Genomic DNA, 24,539 nt, shown 5'->3' on the forward strand with positions numbered 1-24,539 from the left:
TCTTTTCCGCTCTTTAGTTGTTCTTCCTTCTATGAATATTTTGTTAAAGAAGTTCAAGAGTGCTTCTATGGCAGGTTTGAAAAGTTGTGCAAGCATTTCGTAGTGTATCTGGTAATGTCTTGGTGCAGTTCTTTTTCCGGCAGACAGTATTCTATTTATTTCTTGGAGGGTAATTATATTGTTGTGTTGTTTGTTTCCATCCCCACTTAACGGAAGTCTTTGCTTTTCGGCTATATTTTTGTGCTTTAGAAATGACTGCGTATAGTGTGATGAACTGGAAACTGCAGCGAAGTGTTCCCCCAAAATGTTTGCTTGTTCTCTTATGCTTGTTTGTGTGCCAGATGTTGTCAAAAGAGAACTGTGAACGGTGAGAAGTTGCCATTTAATTTCCGAAGCTGCTCCCACAGTTTTTTAGATGTAATTTGACTGTTTATAGAAGAGATGTAACGCTGCCATGATGCTTTCTCGGCACTCCGACGGACGTACCGGGCTTTGGCTCTTGCCTTTCTAAAATTCACGAAGTTCTCCTGTATTGGGTACGAGCGAAATTTACCCGAAGCTCAATTTTGCTGTTGTTTTGCTTCTTTGCAGTCTTTTGTCCGCCACATTTTGTGGTTCTGTCGCACCAGGCCTGACGACTGAGCAATAGCTGTGAACTTGTGAATCCGTGAACTTTTCATTTATCTCATCGATGGTGAGGTTTTCTAAAACTATATCTTCTAAAGTTGCTTTAGCTCTAAAAAGTGACCAGTCAGCGCGGTGAAGCTTCCAACGTCGCGGTTTTGTTGGGATGATTTGTGGTGCAGATGTTAAACTAATTCGTACTGGAAGATGATCACTGCCATACGGGTTGTCAATGACATTCCATCTAAAATCGTTAAAAACGGATGACGATGAGAAAGCCAAATCGAGGGAGCTCATACCTCCCGAGCTTGGGCAACAATATGTGGCTTTTCCTGTATTTAAAAGACAGATATTATTTGAGAGGACGATTATTTGGCCCCTCGAGTCACAGCGTTCGCTTCCCCAGAACGGTGAATGAGCTTTAAAATCGCCAACTTCCAGGAATGGCTTTGGTAGTGCTAGTGCATTTATCACGCCTTCTAAATCTTGGATAGTTAATGTTATGTGCGGGGAAGATATACAGAACATGTAGTTATGGTTTTGTAGCTGCCGACGCTAACCGCAACCGCTTCCAGTTTTGTATTAAGATTGATTTTTTGAGCAGTAACACCGCTCTGAGTGACAATTGCGACGCCTCCTGTGAGTCTGTTAGCATGCTTGCGATCGCATCGGAATTTTTGATAATGTCTCAGGATATTCGTATGTTGTAGACCGAGGTTGGTGTCCTGAAAACAGAAAGCTACAGGAAATATTGACCCAAGAAAATGTTTTATATCATTGAAATTTCTCATCTTCAAAATCAAGCGCTTCGAATTTTATCTTTCAGCCCATACACAGCCTCTGCTTCACCCCTTTACTCTGACCTAAACATTCTGCCGTTGAAATGCCTCCTTAATCTTAGGTTAGGTCTTCTAATCTACCGCGCTCGCAATGATAACAATCAACTTCTCTGTTTTTCCGCATCTTTCCTTGCTAATAGCAGTAACACTAGATTCTCTGAACAAAACAATAAGCTGCTACCAAAAGTTAACACAAATTATGGAAAACGAACTGCTTTTTTCTCCACCATCAAAACCTGGAATTCATTACCACTAGCAATCAAATCCGCACGTTCCCAGCCCGCTTTCTACACTTTCCTAAACAAACATCTCTTATCAACCCATTCAGCTTGATGCCATGCTTAAGGTTGCCTTAATCTTATTTTCTGTTCCCCACTGACCGCAAACGGTCATATTGTTACTCATCTGGAACCTTTATTTTTTTTTCTCCGCCTCTGTTTTATATCTCCGTTTATTCAAAGCCGATTGTTATCTGGTGTCTTTTTGTGTTCTTTCTCTTGCTCTTATGCTTTGTTATTGTATGCCTTTTTTGTGAAATTATGCCCGCTAACTATTTTATAACTTATTCATTGCCGCAAATTACACTAATAGGTTTTAACTTCACTCTATATTTATGTTCCAGCACCCCTGCCAAACTTGTCCACTTTTCTTATGAATTCCGGATGGGAGGTCCCCCAGACAGTTTTCACTTTGAGTCCTCCTACTGTACGAACTTTTTTCTGAAACAACTCATTTGTATTTCGTTTTAATATACCGTCAAACCTTCAAAGTGAAAAAAAAGCAATCCTCTACAGTTCCATTGAAGTAGGAAAGTCATGTTTATGTTTTTGGTGAGGATTGGAGGGATTTACTTGTTTTCTGGGGCCGTTATCGGGGTCCAGTCTTTTCTTCGCTCAAGAGAGCGGTTCCGCCGCTGCAAAGCGGGCGGATCGGGAGTTACCTCCATCCCCTCACTAAGGGTGCTGGACGACCGCGGAGAAGCCGCGGATGTGTCGGTGTCAGGCCTCCCCCAGCGGGGGGAAGTCCTGCGGGGTGCCGACCCGTGAGCCGGCGCTCCCTGCTTTGAAGATGGCAGACCAGCGTTCGCTGTCCCTGCCTGGGGCGCGGATGGCCCTGCCATAGACTCGGTGGAAGTGGCCTGGGCAGATGCCGGAGTGCTGTGTGGTGCGCCGCCCCTGCGCACTACATCAGCAAAGTTTGTTTTTGTGGAAAATTTGAAGCTGTTCTTTGCGTAAAAAGTCTTCACGCTTCCTTAAATGTGATATTTTGTTTTGTTTTCATTGTAACGATTTCTTTCTCATTTTTCCACGAGGGACATGGCCTTGAATAGGCGGGGTGATCGCCTTCGCAGTTTGCGCAACGAGGTGCTGCTCCTTCACAGTTTTCGGAAGTGTGTTCTTTCCAGGCACATTTAGCACAAGTTTCGCGGCCACGGCAGCTTTCAGAACCATGACCATACCTTTGACATTTGAAGCACCGGCGTGGATTCGGAATGTAATGTCTGACATTTATTTTGAGGTAGACTGCTTCTATGGATTCGGAGAGTGTGCTCGAGTTGAAAGTCAGTACTAGGTGCTTTGTAGGTATCTCTTTGTTGTCTTTCCTTATTTTTATTCGATATACATTTATGACATTCTGTTCTCTGAGGCCATCAAGCATCTCTTCCTCGGTCAGCTGAATGAAATCTGATTCAGATTTCACACCACGAACGGTGTTTACACATCGGTGTGCTGTAACTGATACAGCGATTTCCCCGATGGACACTAGGCTGGAAAGTTTTCAGTATTGGGCAGTGTCTCTGAGTTCAAGGAGCAGATCACCACTAGGCATTTTAGAGAGTTTGTACCAGAGACCCAAGGCACCAGTTAGACTTTTTGACACTAAGATAGGGGACATGGTTCTCGCGGTTTTTTCTGTTTCTTCACTATGAAGAGCATAGAACTTCGGAAATGAGTTTGGTTTATGGAAAAACTCTGCAGTTGCCTCTTTCCGCCCTCTTTTGTGAGCGCGATCTGGTTTGGAAAAGGGGGGAGCCATGAAAAATATGTGTTGTTCGGCCGTGGTGCCAGCCACCCACCATGGAGCCCAACGAGGAGACGGGACAGGAACTTGCAAGCAAGCCCTGCCCACGCCAGCTGTACACCACAACTATAACCAAATATGAAGCAACTCAGGGTAGTTGGCCACAGAAGGCTAACCCTAGCCGCCAGGAAAAAGGGTAGGTCTAAGAAGTGAACAGGAGACAGGAGGGTAGCAAGAAAGAGATAGGAAAGTGAAAGATGGAGGGGAGGAGAGGAAAAGGCGACTGATGATTTCCCCCGGTCGGGTCAGGCCGGAGGTGCCGTCTACGGGAAGCTGGGGCCAAAGTGGTGTGTTGCCTCCGCGAAGGGGCCTTAAAGGCCCTAACGCTCGGTATCGGCTCAACCACCAGGATCCCCTTTTCCCCGGACACGGCGACGCCACGCACGGCTAAGCGCGGGTGCTCGGGTCCGTGGTGGCGCACTGCTCACCATCATCCCCCTGCGGGGATGTCCCTGCGGATGCTCAGGTACCCGTGCTGTCGCAACTCACCAACGTCTGTATGAATCAGACGCCCCTGCGGGGTAGGCAGGTTGCCACTTACCTCGATGAACACGTTGTGAAGTGAAGTGAAGTGAAGTTTATTTTGACAACGCTTTGTCAGAGGTGACGGGACAAAAGGCAATTCATTTTTTGCCTGACGTGGCCCCGTCACCCGTTACATTGCTCAGGGGGGTGGCAAATTACACAGTAAAGTACACAAAGCAAAAACAAGAAAAGTAACAACATCGCATACGTACTACATGAATTATATGTAACGATCAATGACTTACACATAATTAACACAGATGCAATGAAAAATAAAGGAAAAAACAACGCATAGCTAAAATGTAGCTAGGACAAAACAAAAAAATTGAAATAGCAAACAATGAGATGCATAGAATTAACATACAGGCAAGGGGAGAAATAGCACGCAAACCAAAAACAATGAAAACCGCATTGCATGCCTCCTACGTCTTTAGGACAACAAAACCAAAAATAGCGAACCTGGACATACACCCAGCGAGTAAAAAAAAAAAAAACTCGAAACTGGACATTTTATGGAGGAGATAGGGACATAAGGTACATTTTAACATTGTTCTTGAAGTTACGGGGGGAACGAGGCTGCTGCAGAAGTTCCATAATACGTGGGTGTTTATTAAGTAAATCAGGAATTAAGTAATCAATGTGCTGCATACCATAATTCGTTCTCATCAGAGGCATTTGAAAATGACTATACCTGAAATCATAAGGTTTATTGTTAGGGAAGTATAAAGCATAAAAGGAAACTGGATCACGGGTGACTTCATGATAAACATGATATGCAAGCTTTAGTTGAAATAGTTCGTTTATCTTGAGTAAATTATGTTTTAAGAATAATGGGTATGTATGTTCTAGCGGACCTACATCTTCTATGCAACGCAGAGCTCGTTTTTGCAATATCTCAAGCCTGTGCAAGTTTGTCTTGGTAGTGGTGCCCCAGATTAACAGACAGTAATGTAAATGAGACTGTACTAAAGCAAAATACAACTGACGTTTAATAGAGCTGGGAACCAAATATCTCACTTTATACAAAATGCCTAGAGATCTAGAGATATTTGTGTGAACCTTATTTATATGAGAAGTCCAGCTTAAGTTTTCCTCAAATAAGACACCTAGGAACTTATAAATGGAAACGCGTTCAAGGGCTGAGTCTTGGTACTTGACCTGGATATTAAAATCTTCAGGTTTATTTCGCGGCTTAAACAGTACGTACTTTGTTTTCCGAACGTTCAATTGCATTTGGTTTATCCGGAGCCAGCATGAAAGCTCATGTAGCCAGGTGTTCGCGAAGGTTTCTAGTGCAGATAACTGTTTTCCTGAAAAAAACACACTGGTGTCATCTGCATAAAGTATAATATCGGGTGTGTTTGGTATGAGGACAATATCATTAATATAAATTATAAACAGCAAGGGTCCCAGGATTGAACCTTGTGGAACACCATATGCAATCGGTTCTAGAATAGAAGAATGTCCATTAAGGCTTGTAAATTGGTATCTGTCCGTCAGGTAGCTACGAATAAGATTGAGAGCAACGCCACGGATTCCAAAAAAAGGAAGTTTATAAAATAATATTTGATGTTTAATAGAATCAAACGCTTTTCTGAAATCAAGGAACAGACCTAGCGTGAATCGGTTATTTTCAAAATTATTGATAACCTTGTTTTTAATATTCAGAAGGGCTATTTCAGTTGAGCTATTTGGACGGAAACCATATTGCTGCCTCACAAGAAGCTCTCTTTCAATACAGAACTTACTTAGGCGTGATTTGATCACTTTCTCAAGCACTTTAGAAAATAATGGCAGAACTGAAATAGGTCTGTAATTGTTAATGTCATCATGCGCACCACCTTTATGCAAAACTACCACCTTTGCTATTTTCATGCTGTTTGGAAAGATTCCTGTAGCTAACGAGCTATTGCATATATGCTGCAGAGGACGAGATATGAGGTCAACAACAGATGCTATAGGCAGAGCCTTGATATCATCGTTCCCTGGGGCAGCATTTTTGCTTAAAGAGCTAAGACAGCAAATAATTTCAAGCTCACTGCATGGAGTAAGGAACAATGAATCAACCACACTAGGAGATATGTATTTGTCAAGTCCATCAATATCTACCACCTGTTGTGTCGTAGCCCCAGAGTTTACAAAATGAGTGTTAAATTTATTGGCCAAACAAGTGTCCTTATACTCAACACCATCAATTTTAAGAACGTTAGGTATCTTGTTGCTAGTTTTTCCAATAATGTCTTTGAGGCAGTTCCATACCTTTTTAGTATTACTGGAGATGGCTTCAAACTTTTGCGCGTAGTATTGTAACCGGGCCTTCTTGAGATCTGAACTGAGCTTGTTCCTGGTTCGTTTATATTCAGCTAAGAGATCAAGGTTCTTTGACCGAACAAACTTGTCGTACAGTTTATCGCGTGCCTTTATTCTTTTATATAACTGTTCGGTTACCCAGGGTTTTCTGGATTTCTTGCAAACTTTGACCGGCTGCAAAGGAAATGCTCTGTTATAACTTTCCTTTACCTTAAGTAGGAAAATATCATAGGATAAACTTGGGTTTTCCTCCGAGTAAACATCATCCCAGTTTGTCGCTTCTAACCCAGTACGGAACGTAGCTAGCGCCTCAGCACTATAATTACGATGAAAGATTGGAGCGAACCGGTTACGACCTCCCCTTCTTTTTGCCCATGGAAAAAAACAGAATATGGGTAGATGATCGCTAAGTGGCAGTGTTAAAATTCCTGAAATAGTTTCCTCGTTACTATGGCTAGTTATGCACAGGTCAAGCAGTGTTTCTGTGTTAGGTGTTATCCTGGTTGGTGCATTTATAACGTTACAACAGCCAAACGACTCGAATGTATCCCGGAAACGTAGGCAAAGAGGGCTTTCAGATGACAGATCAATGTTGAAATCACCAACGCAAACAATAGGTACATTGAGAAGTAAGGCATGTTCGAAAATACTAGAAACAAAATTCAAGAAGTGATTGATATCACCAGAAGGTGGACGATAAACTGAAGCAATTAGGGTCCCATGAACTATTACGGCGACAGACTCATAGTGGTCGCATACAACAGAAAACTCCGGCAAGACTTCATACAAATGTTTATCTTTTATGTAGAGTGAAGTTCCACCCCCTTTTCGAGTTCTTCTGTACACGCCTACTTCTTTATAGCCTGGGACCCCGACAACCTCAGTTTCGTCTAAAAACCACGTTTCAGTGAAGGCCAAAATATCAAACTCGTGGTTCAGAGAACTCAAAGATAACTCAGTATCGTTCCATTTGTTTTTTAAACTTCTGATATTAACATGAAACAATGACATCTTTCCACTTTCAGTCTGTGCAATGCGTGTAAAAGACGAGCAGTCATGATAAGTATTTACTCGGGGCTGTGACATCAGAATTTAGAATGAACAACACAGCAGGAAATAGAAAAGATTCAGCGAATCTTATCTAGATCTGCATGACTTTCAATACGAATAGCTGCAACGCCTTGTACCTTGCGCACAAACAACTTTCCATTGCTTTGCCAAGCGTACTGATAAGCCATTTCAGCAGCCTTCCCCTTCATTGCCCATAGCAGCTTTTTGTTATATGCTGTCAGATTGTCGAGCATATGCACACCTGTATTCGTGTCACTGAGAGCACGCCTCTTCGCCATCCACTGGTCCTGTGTTGTACGTGACACAAAGCGAACAAGTACCGCCGGCGATTTTCCTTTTTTCTCGGGCAGCCTGTGCAGGCCATCGAGCTCATGTTCGGACAGCAGAGGAAGTTCTAGTTCATTTGCCAGTGCATTTATTTTACCAAGCAGGTCTTCATTACTATCGTGCTTCAAGCCATGAATTTCCAAGTTCTGTCGCCTAGTGTATTGTTCTAAGCTGTTCAATTCTTGCCTGAGCTCCTGAACTTCCTGTCCGGTGTTAGTAGCCTCAACCTTTTCCACCCTCTTTTGAAGAACTGCGATTTCAGCTGACTGCTGTTTCATTTCTACAAGTACCTCATCGTACTTCTCAGACATATGTTGAACAGAATGTTCCATTCTGTCTACAGTTTCTTTAATTTGCAGCAGTGTCTCGACCTTGGCTTTTATCTCCGTTATTTCTGCCAGCTTCTTATTTATCTGTAGTAAAACGTCCTGAAAGGCCGGTTCCTTTTCCGGCTTTTCTTTCCTAGGTGATGCAGTGCCTCGAGCCGATAGAATGACGCATGTTTGACACGTCCATTCCTTCCTATCTGCGAGACTTTTAGATTTAAAGGCAGTTTTAGAAACTCCGGAGCCGGATCCTAAGTGATAACCGTAAGCACATTCACAGCACATCGGTTACGTGCCGTTTTCCGGTAGCAGCTCATTGCAAACCAAGCAGGAGTCGTTTGCAGCCATGTGTAACAAAGCAAAAGATGCAAGACACACAGAATGCACTTCACCAACAGCGGCGGTGGCGGGGCAGGTAGTTTGCAAGGAAAACTACAGAAAAACCCAACTAACCTGCGAAGTATGAATACTGCTGTTAGCGGAGGCCGCTGCGTTCGGTGCCACCGCCGCTGAGCAAATGCGCCGAGCGTGGGTTAGCTCCGTCTTTTTCAAGATATCGTGGCTGACGTAGTCCCATCCAGGAGCAGCAGGCCAATCACTTGCTTCGGCGTCCTTGCAGAGGAAAGGGGGCAGCAAACTCGAAGAACAGCGCTGGGCCTGGATAGCAGTCTGCGAAGTATGAATACTGCTGTTAGCGGAGGCCGCTGCGTTCGGTGCCACCGCCGCTGAGCAAATGCGCCGAGCGTGGGTTAGCTCCGTCTTTTCAAGATATCGTGGCTGACGTAGTCCCATCCAGGAGCAGCAGGCCAATCACTTGCTTCGGCGTCCTTGCAGAGGAAAGGGGGCAGCAAACTCGAAGAACAGCGCTGGGCCTGGATAGAAGTCTGCGAAGTATGAATACTGCTGTTAGCGGAGGCCGCTGCGTTCGGTGCCACCGCCGCTGAGCAAATGTACGTTGTGATGACTTCAGAAGGTAACGGAGCCTCGCGTGTCCAATCGGGGAATTTCGTAGGGAATTTCAAATTTCGGGGTGCTCACTGATTGGTCAATCGGGCTCACTGTAGCCGTGACAGCATCATCACGGAAATGACAAATCATCGAATTTCGTTACGGAGACGCAATAAAACGCATTACAACTGCCTAAATGCTGTAGCATTAACAAAAGGCCGCCACCGTCTGGAAGACGTTAAGTAACGAGCGTTAGCTGTTTGTATATACTCACATAGTTCGAACTCTATCCACCGTAATGGATCGTGTAGTTATCATAGGCACGCGGCAAGTGGTTGTTTCTACAGTTCTAATGGTAGATGGCGTTAAAGTCTCAACGCGAGATGTGTTGTTTTCTAGTGGCTGCCACAGATGGCGGTGTGATCTCACTGTGGTAGCAGACCTCATGAAAATGTGAACATAATAAGAGCTAATGCTCTTAAAAATGAAAATTAAAATGTTTTTTGGGGGGAACAGAACAGCGCAGTGCCCGTCTGAATTTCTGCGAACACATATTCACACCTGGGGGGAACGGTTGAGGAAGGACTGAAAGGAGTCAGGCGAAACTGGAGCCATGGTGCAAGGCTTTGGGGACTTGACTCATCCAATGGGACTTAGATCGTTTCAATTCAATCGAAAGCAACTACTGCCAATGGCATAATTTGATCTGGCCCTGGGCATCCTAGAGACATGACCACTGAGCAGCCGTGGCGGCTCGAAGTCTAAACCTCTCAAACCATACTGTACTGCACTTCCTTCCATACAAAAGTTATAGGAAAATAGCGCACGAAATATTGCTACCAGGGCCGCCAGCACAGCGTCGTCGTCAGGCGTGATAATTAGTCCGTTTGGTTATTACGAGATAAGCAGACTACTGTTCCCATAACAGCTGAAAAAAAAAGAAGCACTGACGCAAGCCGCAGGGTCAGTTGTCAAGGAGGTTTCTGCGTACCGAGGTCAAGTAGTCCATGCACGTGTAGACTGGGGCAATGGTAACATATAAAAGTTTCTTTTTGTACCAGATGACTCCTTGGTAAATAATCGGTATCATGAGTATTACTGCAAGACATGATACATGCATCAGTCATGAGATCCAGCGGCCATGTGAATTGCCACATGGAACGTCGTTTTATGCATACGACTGTCTCAAGGCCTCTGCCTATAACACCTGACTGTGGAGAAAGGGTGGAGTACATGACATTCTAATAGGCAACATGTTTATCTGGCGAAGTTTTGAACTTCTCAAAGCACATGGTAGCTTTTACACAGGTGCAAAATTAATAAAACGCTTAAGATGTCTAGCAACTATGGCACAGGTGATTCCGTACTCACAGCATTCTCTCTGAGACTTCACGCACTGGTAGTCCCAACGCCGGAAGTACCCTTGCAGGCAGTGGCACTTGCAATATCCGGGCTTACACGCTATAAAGGGCACTCCTTCGCAAGTGTCTTCGTACAGCGACCAGTCAACGCACTTTGCCTTTTCTTGATTAGGGTTCCAGCACTCTGGAGCGTGTCGAAAAACAAGCACGAGCGGACGTCATCGTTATGAACGCGAAGGAAAGGACACACGTAAAACACTCCAAAGGAATTAATGAAACAAATTCAATTCACCAGCACAGCAACGTACCAACCAGTGCAAGGGTCATGGGCGAGTTTAAGACGAGTGTATTCAAGGGCTTTCCATCGAAACTTTCGCAAAGTTCTTGCTATTCTCTGTATTAAGGCGTAAGCCTTTCTTGACTCATCAGTGGACAGAAGTTGTAGACAGAAGTTTGGGGACGAATATTGTCCGCACGAACAGTTAATCATAAGTTGCATGGTAAATATAATAAAGTATAAAGGTTTATAAGCGGCATTTGACAAGCAAGTTATATATAAAGAAATGAACAACAAAACTGAAGGAAATAAACATAAAATAAACAAAAATAAACAGTAAATAAAGATGGTTTTACATTAAAAATACAAAAGTTAAAGTAAAACAAAAATCAAGAAAGCACAAATTAGTGCAAACTAAAAAGTAATAAAAAGATACAATAAAGAAAGAATGAAAAATTGAGCGTGAAAAAGAGGACAGGGAAAGGTTTTTCGCATTTCCGCTCCTGAGCAGACTGAAGTGCAACCCTGTAACTTTTTGTTCTCACATGGATGCAGATACAGTTCGCCCGCGACAGCTCTCTTTGGTTTGCGTTCGCGAGCCCATTACGCGAGGTCAAATGGTAGGAGCCTACATGCATTTTGCACTGCTTCATGATCTTCATTATAATTCAGTACGACATCAGCTTGCTTAGTTATGTACAACTTTATATGTTTCGGTGGTCCTTTTTAATAGCTTTTATTTCTCTCCCATGAGGTCCCATTACAGTCTCTGACTTCGGGACCTCCTTCTGCATAATATGCTGTACTCTAAAAATGTATCAAGAAATAAAGACTGATTCTGATTCTGATTCTGATTCTGAGCCCATTCCTATGGAGTTAATTAAGTGATAAAGCGTGCAGGCTCTGCAATCGACGATTACCGACTGGATAAACCGCAGTGACGACAGCTGTAGGAAAGATTTTACCCATTCATAAAGTGCGATTCAGCGTCTTTTCGACACTTGCCTTTTAAACTAGAAATTACATGTCAGCCTCCATCTTGCAATTTTTGAATCTGCAAAAAAGCTCCCCGATATATCAGAGCCACTACAGATGCAGATGATCTTGGTTCTGATTTGTTACGAACGGAGCCCAATTACATGACAATTTCACAATAAATTGGAAGGAAACGAAATGGCTCATTTCCGCAAGAGTTAGTGTTCAACAGATTGAGAAGGGATTTCAAACAAATCCCAAGCGATATATAAGGTATCAGGCTTTCGGCAAAGCCATCAGTCCGAGAGATAGTAGTGCCATCTTTTTATCATAAGACGTTCGCCCATTCAGGGTGTTTCGGCGCCGCCTGACAAGACCGCATATATTCATGCACCGATTCTTACCTGAATTTCCGCCGTATTTTCGTCCGCACTGTAGTCCTCCCCTGACAGCATGCACGCATGGGCGGAAGTGTGCAAACGCGCAAATATTAGCTATATAGATAAAGCTGAAAGTTGGTTATGGCTTAAGTACCTCCTTAACTATATTTAATGTAGGTCTCCCAATCACGCTTTTCTCTTGAGCAGCTGATCTCTTTGACGTCTGTAGAGCTGACTAGCCCAGCAAAAAAAAAAATTGTAGATGGGCATCTGTGGAAGATGGGATGGGAGACTGACCTTCACAGAAGAGTTTACGTGCCCCAACCAAGGTCACCAAAGTTGTGACAAGAGTGACCGGGAGGACGTTCATTGTTCTGGTTTCTTGACTGCCCTGCAGTATAAAAAAATTCGTCAAAGATGTTGCGTTCGCTAAAAGTGCTGAGGGCTGTCATTTAGGTAGAAATTGCGAGTTAACTGAGTTTATTACTAATTTCAAATTCAAATTCAGATTATTTCTGTCAAAAACAACGCAGGGGGCTCTAACAAAAAGTGGAGCAAGTTCATTTGACTGCGTTCAAGCCCGCCTTTTCATGTGATACTATGACGACAGAATTCTGGTTGGTTTAGTTGGTTTATGGGGTTTAACGTCCCAAAGCGACTCAGGCTATGAGAGACGCCGTAATAGAGGGCCCCGGAAATTTCGACCACCTGGGGTTCTTTAACGTTCACTGGCATCGCACAGTACACGGGCCTCTAGAATTTCTCCTCAGACAGAATTCTACTCTAACAATGTGTACGCTTACATTTTACGGAAAAAAAAATAGAATATATAGCTTATGCCGAAAGAACTAAGTAAAATAGGTCACATAATGGCGTTTTCCAGATAAGCAATGGTAAGTACAATATGCAAATGAACAATACTGTACCACAGATGACATCAGGCAGAAACAAATAGTACTGTTTGATAGTGATGATATATTCCGTGACCTGTTCCTTGCGCACCGAGAAATACCTGAAGCTCGGAGATGTTAGCGCGGTTTAATATTGCCACACAGACGAGTAGAGGGACTCTACTGATTAAACTCTTCCGGCGCCACCTTGTGACTGAACCTTATAGCTTGGCGTTTGGCAAAGTGTTTTCTTCGTCTCGAATGAGCGCGGTTGTTCGGCGATCCTCGTCCCAGTAAACGGCAGGGTTCTGCTCATTCTTGCTACATTTGCCATTTGGTGGAGGTGCCGGGTTCCATCCCATGTACGGTCACCAGGACGATATTCTTGACGCCCGTTCACAAACACAGCCGACGCCTGCGAAGCCCGCAATTCGAGTTTGAGCCATTAGCAACGCCGATGCGGGCCACGACGTACACCAAGGGCACCCAGAAAGGTCAGTACTCGAGCACTGCCCGCCGTTCGTCCTTCTCGCGCCTTGGTCGCCGCCATCTTTCCACGGCTACAGGTTCGAGGATGTATCACATCCGTTGGCCAGTTGTGACAATGTTGCCGCGTCCAACCAATGGGACGACGAGGGGATACTGTTGAGCGCTTTTTCGCGCTGCAAGATTCGGCGAAGACGTGGTTTGAGAACCATGAGGCGTCCTTCTCCAACTGGGCAGCTTTCCGCCGTGAGTTCCTCGCCACATTCAGCTCGAGCGAGCGAAAGGAGAACTCTGAAATTGCCCTTCGCTCCAGGTCGACAACAGTCCAATGGTGGTGATGGGGAAAATATTTTAATGAATTTGTTAGGAGGTTGTAGCGGCGGTTGGAGCTCACTGTCCGAAACCCCAATGGCGTTGTGTGCTGTCCGCGCTCCTTAGATGAGTTCTTTTTGACTCATTTCGTCTGAGCTGATCAGAGCTGTCTCCAACCCATCCTACGTTGGCTGGTTATTGATAGAGACTGCCTGATTTCGTTGACAGGCCCATATCATATCGTACAGGTCCGCCTTCTCCCCACAGAATTTGCATTGTGAGTCACATGGCTCCGGGTCTGTTGCGTGTGGTCAACGCGGATTGTTGCAAGTGTTGGTCTGTAGCTTTCGGAGGTGTAGTTCCTACACTTTGCCTAGTGTCTTAGCCGGCGGAGGATAGACCCGATGAGATAATCTCAAGTGCTGAAATATGTCGTTATATGTTAATAGTGGGGTAGGAGGTTCCACGGCATCCGTACTGGGTTCCCTGGAGAGAAATGCTTGGGCTCAGACATGTGAGCTCTCATTCCCTGGGATGCCCTCGTGACTTGGTAGCCATAATAAGTGTTTGTGTGTGGGTTAGTAGCCACGAGTGTTGCTATCTTGCAGGATTTTAGCTGCTAGCGGTGCGATCCTGCTACTGAGGTAATTGAGATACGCTCTCTGTGAATCTGTAAGAATGTATTCCGATCTAGTGTGTGTTGCCGCTAAAGCAATCGCCACTTCTTTCGCATCCATTATGTCCTGGCTAGCCAGTCCTTGTCCGTTCCTTGTTTTATTTTAGTGCACTACCAGGACGCCCGTCATTCCCTGCTCGGGACCCGCAGCATCGACATAGAACACGCCTTCGCGCCCGCCGTAGTGCCTTTTCATAGCTTCGGCTCGCGCTTCTCATCTTGACTGGTGAAAATCGGGGTGCTTATTCCTGGGTAGTGGAGCTGCCTTGAATTTCCCTGTCCATGAGGCTGGGACGTCGTTTTTGGCGTCTAGCTGTCGGGGACAATTGATGCTTAAATCATGAGTACTTGTCGGCCAGTCCGAGTAGTGGAGAGCCAAACCACATGCGCCGTGAGGTGGGCCTCTATCAGCTCGTCTATCGTGTAATGCACTCCCAGTGGTAAGAGCCGGTCCGTCAATGTCGGAAGAGGGAGGCCCAGGGCCTTCTTGTAGGCTGTTATGGTTATGAGGTCTAGGTTCTTGATGTCACGCTTCTTGAGGCGGAGGTAGGGTGCTGCGTAGACAACGAACGCGGCTTACGACGAAAGCCTGCACCAGTAGAAGATTATCTCCTTCTCGCAACCCGTTTTTCCCCGTCGTTCTCCTGGCGATCATCCTGTCGACTTGCTCTCTCGAGCCGGAGTTTCTGGAGGGTGAAGAGGTTGCTGCTATTTTTATTCATGTACAGACCCAGTATCTTGAGGGTCTGAAATTTCTTGGAGAGTGAGTTGTCAACGCGGATGTTGATGGTGTCCTGATTATTGCGCTGACGGAAGACTATGAGTTCAGATTTTTGGCAGTGCAGGTGAGTCACACGCCCGTGCATAATTTTGAACTGTTGTTGCCGCTGTTTGTAGTTGTTCTTCAATCATTTCCGTACTTCCCGTGGTTATCCAGATGGTTACAATATCAGCGTACAGGGCGTGGAGTATGCCCTGTGCCTCATTGAGAAGGAGTGAGAGATTTAGGAGTGCAATGTTGAAGAGAAGTGGGGATAGTACTGCCCCTTGCGGAGTGCCTCTCGAGCCCATCTTCACTTGCGTTGTTTGTTTTTTGCTGGTGCTGATGTTGACGTTTCTGTCCGTAAGGAAATCGCAGCTGTATGAGTAAATTCGCTGGTCACAGTTCGTGCCGTGTAGGTTGTTGAGGACCATGTAGTGCTTGACGTTGTCAAACGCTTCCTTAAGGTGGAGGGTTAAAAGCGCTCGGTTACTGTTTCTACGTGCGGGATCAGTGACTTCGCGTTTGAATTGTAGAAGCACATCATGGGTGGACAAGTGGGCCCTGAATCCAAACATCGTGTGTGTCAGTAGCTCATGGTCTTCAAGTTAACGGGAGAGGCGCGCGTGGACTGCCTTTTCCACGAGTTTCCCTACGCAAGACGTGAGTGAGATATGGGGCGCAGGTTTTCTATGCTGATTTTCTTGCCGTGTTTGGGGATGAAGTGTACATTGGCTGCTTTCCATGCTTGTGGAATGGTGCCGGTGCGCAAGCAGTCGTTTATGTAATCCGCGAGTTGCTGCAGAGCCTCCGTGCCGAGGTTGGCGAGAGGTCCGTCCGTAATTTTGTCTAGTCCCGGGGCTATCTTCTTTATCTGGGTCTTCGTTCGGTTCCCCTCCGGTACTTCTTATTGCAGGGTGGTGGGTCTCTCGCGATGCAGATATTGCGACGCATGAGTTCATCCACGAGTTCGTGATCTGTGCCTTGAAAGCTGTGTAGGGCTCGACGCAAATTTCTGTGTTGTTCACTCTTCGCTTTCTGAGGGTCAATTAGGCATCGCAGAACGTTCCACGTAGCCTTGGTTTCTAGGCGGCCTTTGAGAGATTCGCACTTTGTTAGACAGTTGGTGCGAGAGAGGTCCCATGCGTATTGGTCTGCTTGAATAGTAAGCTTGACTATTCGATTTATGAGTTTCCGATTGTGTCTGTTTTTTCCACTATTTTATCAGACTACTTCTGGCTTCCGGAAGGTGTAGGAAATGGTGGTCAACAGCTGGGTGGTCCTCTGTGGTGGCGAGTGATTTTGTGAGCTTTTCATTAAGGTTGAGAATGGAGGCCGCCCAATCTTCGTAGCTGGTTATTTGTTCCGATGTAGCTAGTTTGGTGTATTTCATGAATGTCTCCCAGTCTGTAATTCCGGCTTGCCCTTATGGTTTGCTGTGCTTGTTGCTTTCGAAGATGGCATGCAGGACGCAGTGATCGCTGCCTAGGGTCTCTCCCGTATTGAGCCACTCATAGTTACGGCCATTGCGGGCAAGCGTGAGGTCGGGGGAAGTATCCCGCGTTATGCTGGTGCCGACTCGCGTCGGGTGCTGCGGGCCCGTGAGTAGCGTCAGGGCCATATCAGCGATGGCGGATGCTAGTTTTATGCCTCTCGCGTCTTCCCTCGGGTATCCCCATAGGGGGCTAGAAGCATTTAAGTAACGAACTAGAGCGAACGGAGCTTTTTGGGCTTCTCTCAGTGCTTTAAGAAAGATCATATCGAAGGCTACGCGGTGCTGTTTGGGGCGACTATATATAATGACTATATAGGTGCCCTTGTTGTTTCTGTGCTGTGGCAGTACCTTTATGAAGGTATATTCAATATCGTTGTCTAGGTTAAGGTATACATTGGTTGCCGTGCATGATTTACTGACCAAGATGCATGTCGAGGGATTTTTTTGATGTGTTGAGTATCCTGTGATCTTAGCCTCCATATTCACTTATTGCGGGGCTATTTTTTGTGGCGTATGTCCATGAGAGTCTATGTATTCTTGTAATGTTTCCCTCTTCCGTTTTAGTCCCCTGCAGTTCCACCATAGGATGGTAAGTTTATCTATAGCTTGTGGCGCCATGCTGAGGATTAGAAACCTCGGTCTCTTCATGCGGTGCGCCCTCAGGCTGTAGATCGCTCAGTGCTTAGTAGGCGACGAGTTCCCATTTTACCCTGTAGCTATGTGCGCTTGTTTTGAAATTTATCTGATAATTCCTGAAGTTTGCGGTCAATTCTAATCTTCTCCGCTTGCATCCTGATTACAACTGGTTCGAATTTTTCCATCAAGGGTTCAATAACTGCTTCGAATATTTTTTGACTGTCGTCTCGATCATAATTTCTAATTTATGTAACGTAATGAGGTCTAATTCATAATTTGCAATAAGGTCTTGAATTGTGTTTTCCAAGCGAGGGATGCGTTCCTGGGTTTGGGGGCATTCTGCACATCGCGGCTTTGGTGCCTGCGGTGGTGGTGCTTGTGGAGTTGGTGCCTTGTGTAGTGCGTCCGGTGGAGTTGCTTGCCTCACGGGGGTACTAGTGTCTAATTGGTGTGGAAACGGAGGGGGTAGATCTGCGTTATCTTCTTCCATCGGACATACCTGTTGCGTCGATGAAGGTAATGTATTGTTTGGATTGACTGCGATGCCTACTTGCTATTTCAATGCGCTATTTTCTGATTTTAGTCGTTTGTAACCCAACGCTTCGGGGGAGGAGGCAGCTACCTCTGCCCAGCTCACCTTGCTTCCGCTGCGCTGCTTGCTTCTTGTCATGGGGTCCTGTTGTCTTCTCGGCTGGACGGCTGCCGTTGTGGTACGACGGGACACCTTATCGGTAGTCCCGGTTCCTTTGCTTGAAGAGCGTGAGCCGGCTGCTGCTGAATGGTTGCTGGAGGACTGGGCCTGGTGGGTCAGTCGGTCCCCGCTGCTCGATGGGCCTCTGTTGCTCGACCGGTTGCGAAGCCTCGACCTGGACTAGTGGCTGACTCGTCCTGTCTTGGGCTTGGTTTGTTGTGATGTTCGGTACTTCCACTTACACTCATTCGACCCCATGGGATGGGCACCTTCGCAGACCGTGCATTTGTGTTGGCAGTCGTGGGATTCTGGAACATCTTGCTGGCCGCACTGCGGACATCTTGACTTCGAAGGGCAAGGGCAAACATCCGCCCGGAGTCCGAGTTTCCCGCACAGTGCGCAGGCTGGCGTCGTTTTCTTGTATAGGCGCACGGGAACCGCTTCACCATAGTAGAAGACGTGAAACGGGGCCTGTCTTCCTTCAAATGTGATGGCCGCCGCATTGGAGGAACCTAATTCCCTAACGCTCACCACTGGTGCGTCCGGGGAGCGAAGCGCTTTCGTAATGTCTTCGTCGGAAAACCTCCGGTCCACTTGTATTACTCCTTTGCACGTGTCGTCGGACGGCCGGAGGAAAGAGTACACTGCGTGTGCCTTGTCCCCAAGCTGAATTTCTTGAATTTCCAGGATCTTTCTGTTTATTTGGGCGTCTTGCACCCCGAAGACGACGATGATCTGTTCCCATATGGGCCAAATGTCCATGGTCCACGTCAGCTGCCATGTGCAAGGCGTTTCAGACCACGTTGCCTCCCCTGAATTTGCTGAGATCCAGCGTTCCTTAAGGCTTGAGTATGATCACTGCATCTTGCTTGTTCATATGCGGCTGCGGAGGAGGCTTTCAACGCTTGACTTGCGTGCGGAGCGTCTGCTGCAGCGGCGTATTCCATGCCGCGGTGACGCGGCCATCTGGAGTTTGACCTTTCTGCCGCGTCGGGTGGTTGTCACGGGCTGATGCGCGTTTCGATTCTGCAATCTTGCGATGGATAATCACCTCCGTAACCTTATCGAAAACTGGCCTTCTCGCCTGTGGCATGGTGACGATCTGCAACCCCTCCGGGTCGTATCCCATCAGGGTCGTCATGGTTTGCGGCAGAGTTTGCCCGTGGAGCCGCGGCGGGCAGCTGAGTCGTGGCCTAACTGTTAAGCTTAGGAACTGAGCTCGATCCGCTTAGACTTCGAATTCTCGAAGGATTGGAGAAAACAGTCCCACCTGAACAAAGGTTGGTGGCCATCTCTTTGTATTTGAAGTGTAGCCAGCTGGTGTTGCTGCGCTTCCGAAAATGCTTAGGGAAAGAATCATAAATTCGGCGGAGCCGACGTGAGATACGTCCGCTCTGCCCAACTGCTGAGGCGCCCTCCAGCAGTCCAATGAGAGCGTGACAATGTTTATATAGGACATGGCTCGCCTCTTCAATCGGGCCGATCCTTCCATGCTTGAGGCAAAGAAGGTGTGGCAGTTCATGCATGGCGTTAAAAAGCAGCTTTCTGCAGGCCTGAATCCCAAACGTCCAAGACCCGTCACCGCCTTCGCCATGGAAGCCACAAGCGTGAAACGCTCACTGCAGGAACGTATTTCACAGTACTGCCGTCCGACAAATCTAGCGGCCACTGACTACGGCGTGTCCGTGCCAGCACCCGGAGACAAGGCGCTGCCTAAGCTTGTGCGGAGCATAGTCAACGAAGAGCTGCAAACCCACCGCTTGGATGCTTCGTCGGTAAGGGTTCCGTCTGCAGGAAAAGCCCCCGCCAGCACCGCTACCGGAGCCTTACGTCATGTCTTCTGCCTAAGCCGACCTGGCCCCGCTCCGCAAGCGTTCTGCCCTGCTGCTGGACCACCCCACCATTACCTGTCCCCTGCTATAAGCAAGGCGCACGTGTGGCGCATGAACAACAACCGGCCGCTGTGTTACCTGTGCGGCGAGGCGGCCATATTCTTCGGAATTTCCCGTACCGGAGGATTGGTTTGCGAGGATTCCCACCTGACTGCCCTTGTCCTCGCTATGGTGAAAGACCGCAGGACATTGAGGAGTGCCTAACAGCTCACGTGGGGCCCCCTACTTCGCATCGACGCTAATCGCGATCACCATTTCCGAGGCGCTTTTTTTCGCCCAATCGGCCCTCATCCTCTGGTCCATTCAGAGGCATGTCCCCTCGCGAGGAATACCGAATGCGGAGTCCTCCAGGGGTAGGGCCACCTCTACTGCAGAGGGTCTGTCTATCTGCCCGCAAAAAGTTCTTTTTTGATTCTTCATCACTCTACACTAGGAATATTTCTGAATAACTGACATATACTGAGGTATACTGAAAGACAATTCGGCCAGAAACCAGCTCAGAGCGAAATTTGAGCGCGAGCAAGCCAGACGTCGAGAGCTCAAGGAATTCTCCGTCGGCTTTTTCTGAGCGCCGCAGCAATCTGTATTGTAAAAGAACTCACATTGCACAGGAAGGCTCCGATGCAGGTTTTGCTGCCATGTCCGCACTGTAGTACGGCTTATGTTTAAAAGGCAGGCACATACATGTCAACAAGCCGGATAAGAACTTCAACGCTAACAAAAATGCCGGCGCCACGGATAAAGGCGATAACAGACTACGGCTGCCTACTGTTTTCATCACACGCCAACCTTCTGTCACATCCAATTCACCTCCAAGCAAGAAGTGAAACAAACGCACAGGTTTCTGCTCTTCTTTTCGAAACTTCTGACGCTTTCTTATTTGCGCATCCTCGAAAAACCAAGGGGCACACCTTCATGCTTGAGGCACTGAGTGCCCTTTGTATGACATTCCGAGCCTCCGCTGAAATGCCAGCTTTCTTGCAGTCGCTGTCTGCATGGTCAGACAAAAAAGGCCTCCCTTGAGGGCACCCAAGTTCGACTCCTTAGTGAGTTTAGCTTGTCAGCTTTCAGAAAAGAGTTGCGCGGTGTGCTTCACCCGCCAATGCTTTTTTCACTCCCCTGGAAGAAGCAGGTGCTTGGCATTTCCTCGGATCTTAGGATTTCGTAGACCTCCGCATATCGGGTAGGGTTCTCTACAAAGTGATCTCCAGAGCATTGTTTTTCATGAACATAGTGTTTATAACAGTAGAATAATTTCAAACGTAGATGAAGCGTTTGGAATGTCCAGGAATTTAGCCGTACAAAATTGTCTTCAAAATAAGGCACGTGATGACAAAAGAGATTCATAAATTTTAACAACAAAACCAAGAAAACTGCCTGTAGGAAGCAGTGTCAGTCCGTTTCAAAACAGGGCGCACATAGGCTACAGAAGCACTAGAATGCAGGCCAGGCTTAGCACATGAGTAAGGAGGAGTGCCACCTTTGTCTGTGGTCAATCTAGACACACACTCTCCTGCTCGGAGCAACCATTCCTCTGAAAACTGCGTCGTGGGCTTGACTGTGTTAGTTTCTTTTAAGCCGGATTATGTTACCTGTAATCCAGATTTTGATGTTCACAAGCACCACCTTCGTGTACAGCGTCCTTTTCTACGTCCGGCTTTCGCAGGCTGAGAAGTCCGCCAAGCTTTTCAGTACTGATAGTCACGTGGGGTGGACATTTATTTGCTCACGGGAATACCTTTCTCTCTAGGACCATGCAGCCTGTGTAATCAGAATGCAACGGTAATAATGGCGATGGATACCATCTGAGAAGCTCTTGGCTATTGGAAGTTGATGAAAGAACGCTGCGTTTGTGAGCTCGTTAAAGCGGGGCCGGCGGTGCTGCTTAGTCCAGGAATACGTAAACAGCTATCACAGGGCTAAATAAATGAACTCTGCTAACAAACACACTTCGCTACTATCAATAAAACAGAAAATGGAAAAATTCCGTCCAGCATATTCTAAACCTCACAAAAACACTTAAGAGAGAATTATAGGCATCGCCAAAAGAGATAAATTATTTTATATGCACAAGTGCTATACAGCAATCGAAGTGAAAAAAAAATTATTTGCAATGGTTTACCTTTCGAGGAAGAAAACTGGCCAGGACGACGCCTACTGCCACGAACAAATCTTTTTGGCGCGGCTGCTTTAAGTACAGACTGTGCTCCGGCGGACCTTGTCTATAGGCTTTACTAAGCCGCGAAACGAAGTTGACGCAGCTTGACACAAAGCTTCCTCAAACGTGCAGCTAGAGGAGTGTCCTTTTAACAGCAGCTGGAGCAAAGCCCGACAGCCTCACCTTTCTGACAGTTCAATAGTTGTTCTTTAACCAAATATTCATTGTTTCTTGCTGCGATTCTTATAGCACACATCAGCCTACACAGTACAGAATAGAACCGCTGACTTTCGCAAGGCCCCCCGCATTGAGGATCGTCTGCGCAGCTGCAAAGGGCACGCTGTATGCTGACGACATATCCATCTGGGCCATACATGAATCGGTTGGAGACATTGAAGCCAACCTGTAAAAGCGGCGGAGATCATGGACGCCTACGCCCGCCGCTGTGGCCTTCAATGCTCCCCGTCCAAGTCTGAATTTGTGCACATTCGCCCGTCGCCTAAGTGCACCACCAAAATTGCACTATCCCTGGCCAGCGGCCCGATACCCGAACACGATGAGATCAGTGCACTTGGTCTCTTTATCCACAAACATCGACGGGTTGATACAACACTAGCCAAACTGCGTAAGGTGGGGGACCAGCCTGGCCGGATGGTCCGCCGGGTTTCCATCAAACGCGGGGGGTTACGGTGCAAAGACGCCTTGCGGCTGGCGCCTGCTTTCGTGACGAGTCGAGTACTCTACTCGACTCCTTACCTTCACCTGCGCAAGTTTGACGAGAACGCCCTCGAGGTGATTGTCAGAAAGGCGGACAAGCGTGCTCTCGATCTCCTAGGGAACACGTCCATCCAGCGCCTCATGTGCCTGGGGATGGTAAACACTTTCGCGGAGCTCCGGGTGGCATACTTGGCCTATCAATACACAAGACTTTCAAAGACGCCGTCGGGACGCCGCCTATTAGCCCGACTACACATCCACCACCCAACACTGACGGAAGAGCGCCCTCCCGTCCACGAAGTCTGGAGATACGCACGTGACGCCCTGCAAGTGCGTCCTCTTCCGACCAACATGACATGTGACGAAAACAGTGGCAGGCGCTTTGCGCAGGCGGAGACACTGACCCGCCACTATGGATACAAACGCGGAATCTTTTACGTCGACGCCTCCGGCCCTCACCATGGGGGGTGTTACACGGCCGCAGTCGTCCGCCAAAAAGTCGTGGTGAACGGCCTAATGTTCCGAGCTCAAGACATAACACATTTGGAGAAGGTCGCCATTGCACTAGCCGCTGCAGACCAGGACTCGCGAGTCATCGTTACCGATTCGAGAGGGGCCTCCAGATTATTCAGCACGGATACATTCCTGTCTTTGCGTATCGCATCCTTCAAAATAGCGACTACCTCGGGGCCCCCGCGTCTCGAACTATCGTATGGGCTCCTGCTTACCTGGGCCTCAAAGGCAAATGAAACAACAGGTGACGCCGCCCGCGCGCTCACCTACGGGCAACGCCTTCAGACCCTTGCGAAACGGATCCGGAACCCAATCCGGCCCTCACTTTTCGATAAATTACTCAATGATTCCAATCCGGCCTTGCAGTTGATCCTAAGCCCTGTAAATAGCCTTGATGATGGTCATGATAATGGAATGATGGCCTTCCTCCGTCTTTACTCGAAAACACTGCTGTGCCCGGCAGTTTTAAAGCACTTTTATCCTGCATGTACAAGAAAGTTTCCGTACTGTGCGGAGAAGTGCTCGGACATCTTCCACATGGTATGGGCATATGAGTCAACCCTGCCCGGGAGAACTGGGAACCAGCCCTGCTCGGTTGCTCCAACCTGGTGAGCTAGAAGGCCCTGGTCGAGCGCGCCCGTGCCACAGCTGTCGCCAAGGGAGCGGTGTTATCACCGATCCTATTCAACATAGCTATGATGCGCCTCCCAAGCCAACTGGCCCTTGTGGAACACATTCAACACGCGTTATATGCAGATGACATTACAATCTGGACCACCGAAGGGGAGCCTTGGGGACATGGAAGACCGCCTTCAGCAGGCCGCTTCCATAGTCGAAGCGTATGCTCCTCACTGTGGGCTCCAATGTGCTAATTAATTTATCGCAAAACTAAGGAGGGCCAACAATACTATTTTGTGCAACGCATATTATGTTCTGGCAATATTACGAAACAAAAATGGGATCTTGTTCATTTTTAATTGTGAGTCGAGCAGGCTACTCATCGGCCACCGATGAACGTTCTTTCCACTTGATGATATGGAGGCGCTGTGTGTCTTGGGATAAATATTGAAAAATAAAAATCTAAACATCAAAGCAACATAGCCCAAACAGAAAAGAAAATATAATAAAGAACAATGTCCGTGTCTGCGAAGTGACCATAAAAAAAGGATCCCAGGCCGCTGAAGAGATTCATTAACGCTTTCTTGTATGGGGTACAACAACGTCAACTAATCTAAATCGCATACATATACTACAGAAAAAGTCCGTTC

The 24,539-nt window shown here is 47.0% G+C and overlaps 1 protein-coding gene across 1 annotated transcript in view; it reads right to left on the reverse strand.

The window, feature by feature from the left end:
- The window catches only part of LOC149348301 (uncharacterized), a 34,318-nt gene extending 12,224 nt beyond the window's left edge, over positions 1 to 22,094 (reverse strand). Inside the window, exons 1-3 of the mRNA XM_089588051.1 lie at positions 22,006 to 22,094; positions 12,343 to 12,436; positions 10,424 to 10,597 (exon numbers count right to left, since the gene is read on the reverse strand). Of these exons, the coding sequence (XP_089444177.1) occupies positions 10,424 to 10,597; positions 12,343 to 12,415 (247 nt within the window). The 5' untranslated portion in view covers positions 12,416 to 12,436; positions 22,006 to 22,094. The remainder of the gene's footprint in view (positions 1 to 10,423; positions 10,598 to 12,342; positions 12,437 to 22,005) is intronic.
- Between the last annotated feature and the right edge of the window lie 2,445 nt (positions 22,095 to 24,539).

Source organism: Amblyomma mixtum, chromosome 4 (genome assembly GCF_055824585.1).
Source record: "Amblyomma mixtum isolate Tamu chromosome 4, ASM5582458v1, whole genome shotgun sequence".
Classification (NCBI taxonomy): domain Eukaryota; kingdom Metazoa; phylum Arthropoda; class Arachnida; order Ixodida; family Ixodidae; genus Amblyomma; species Amblyomma mixtum.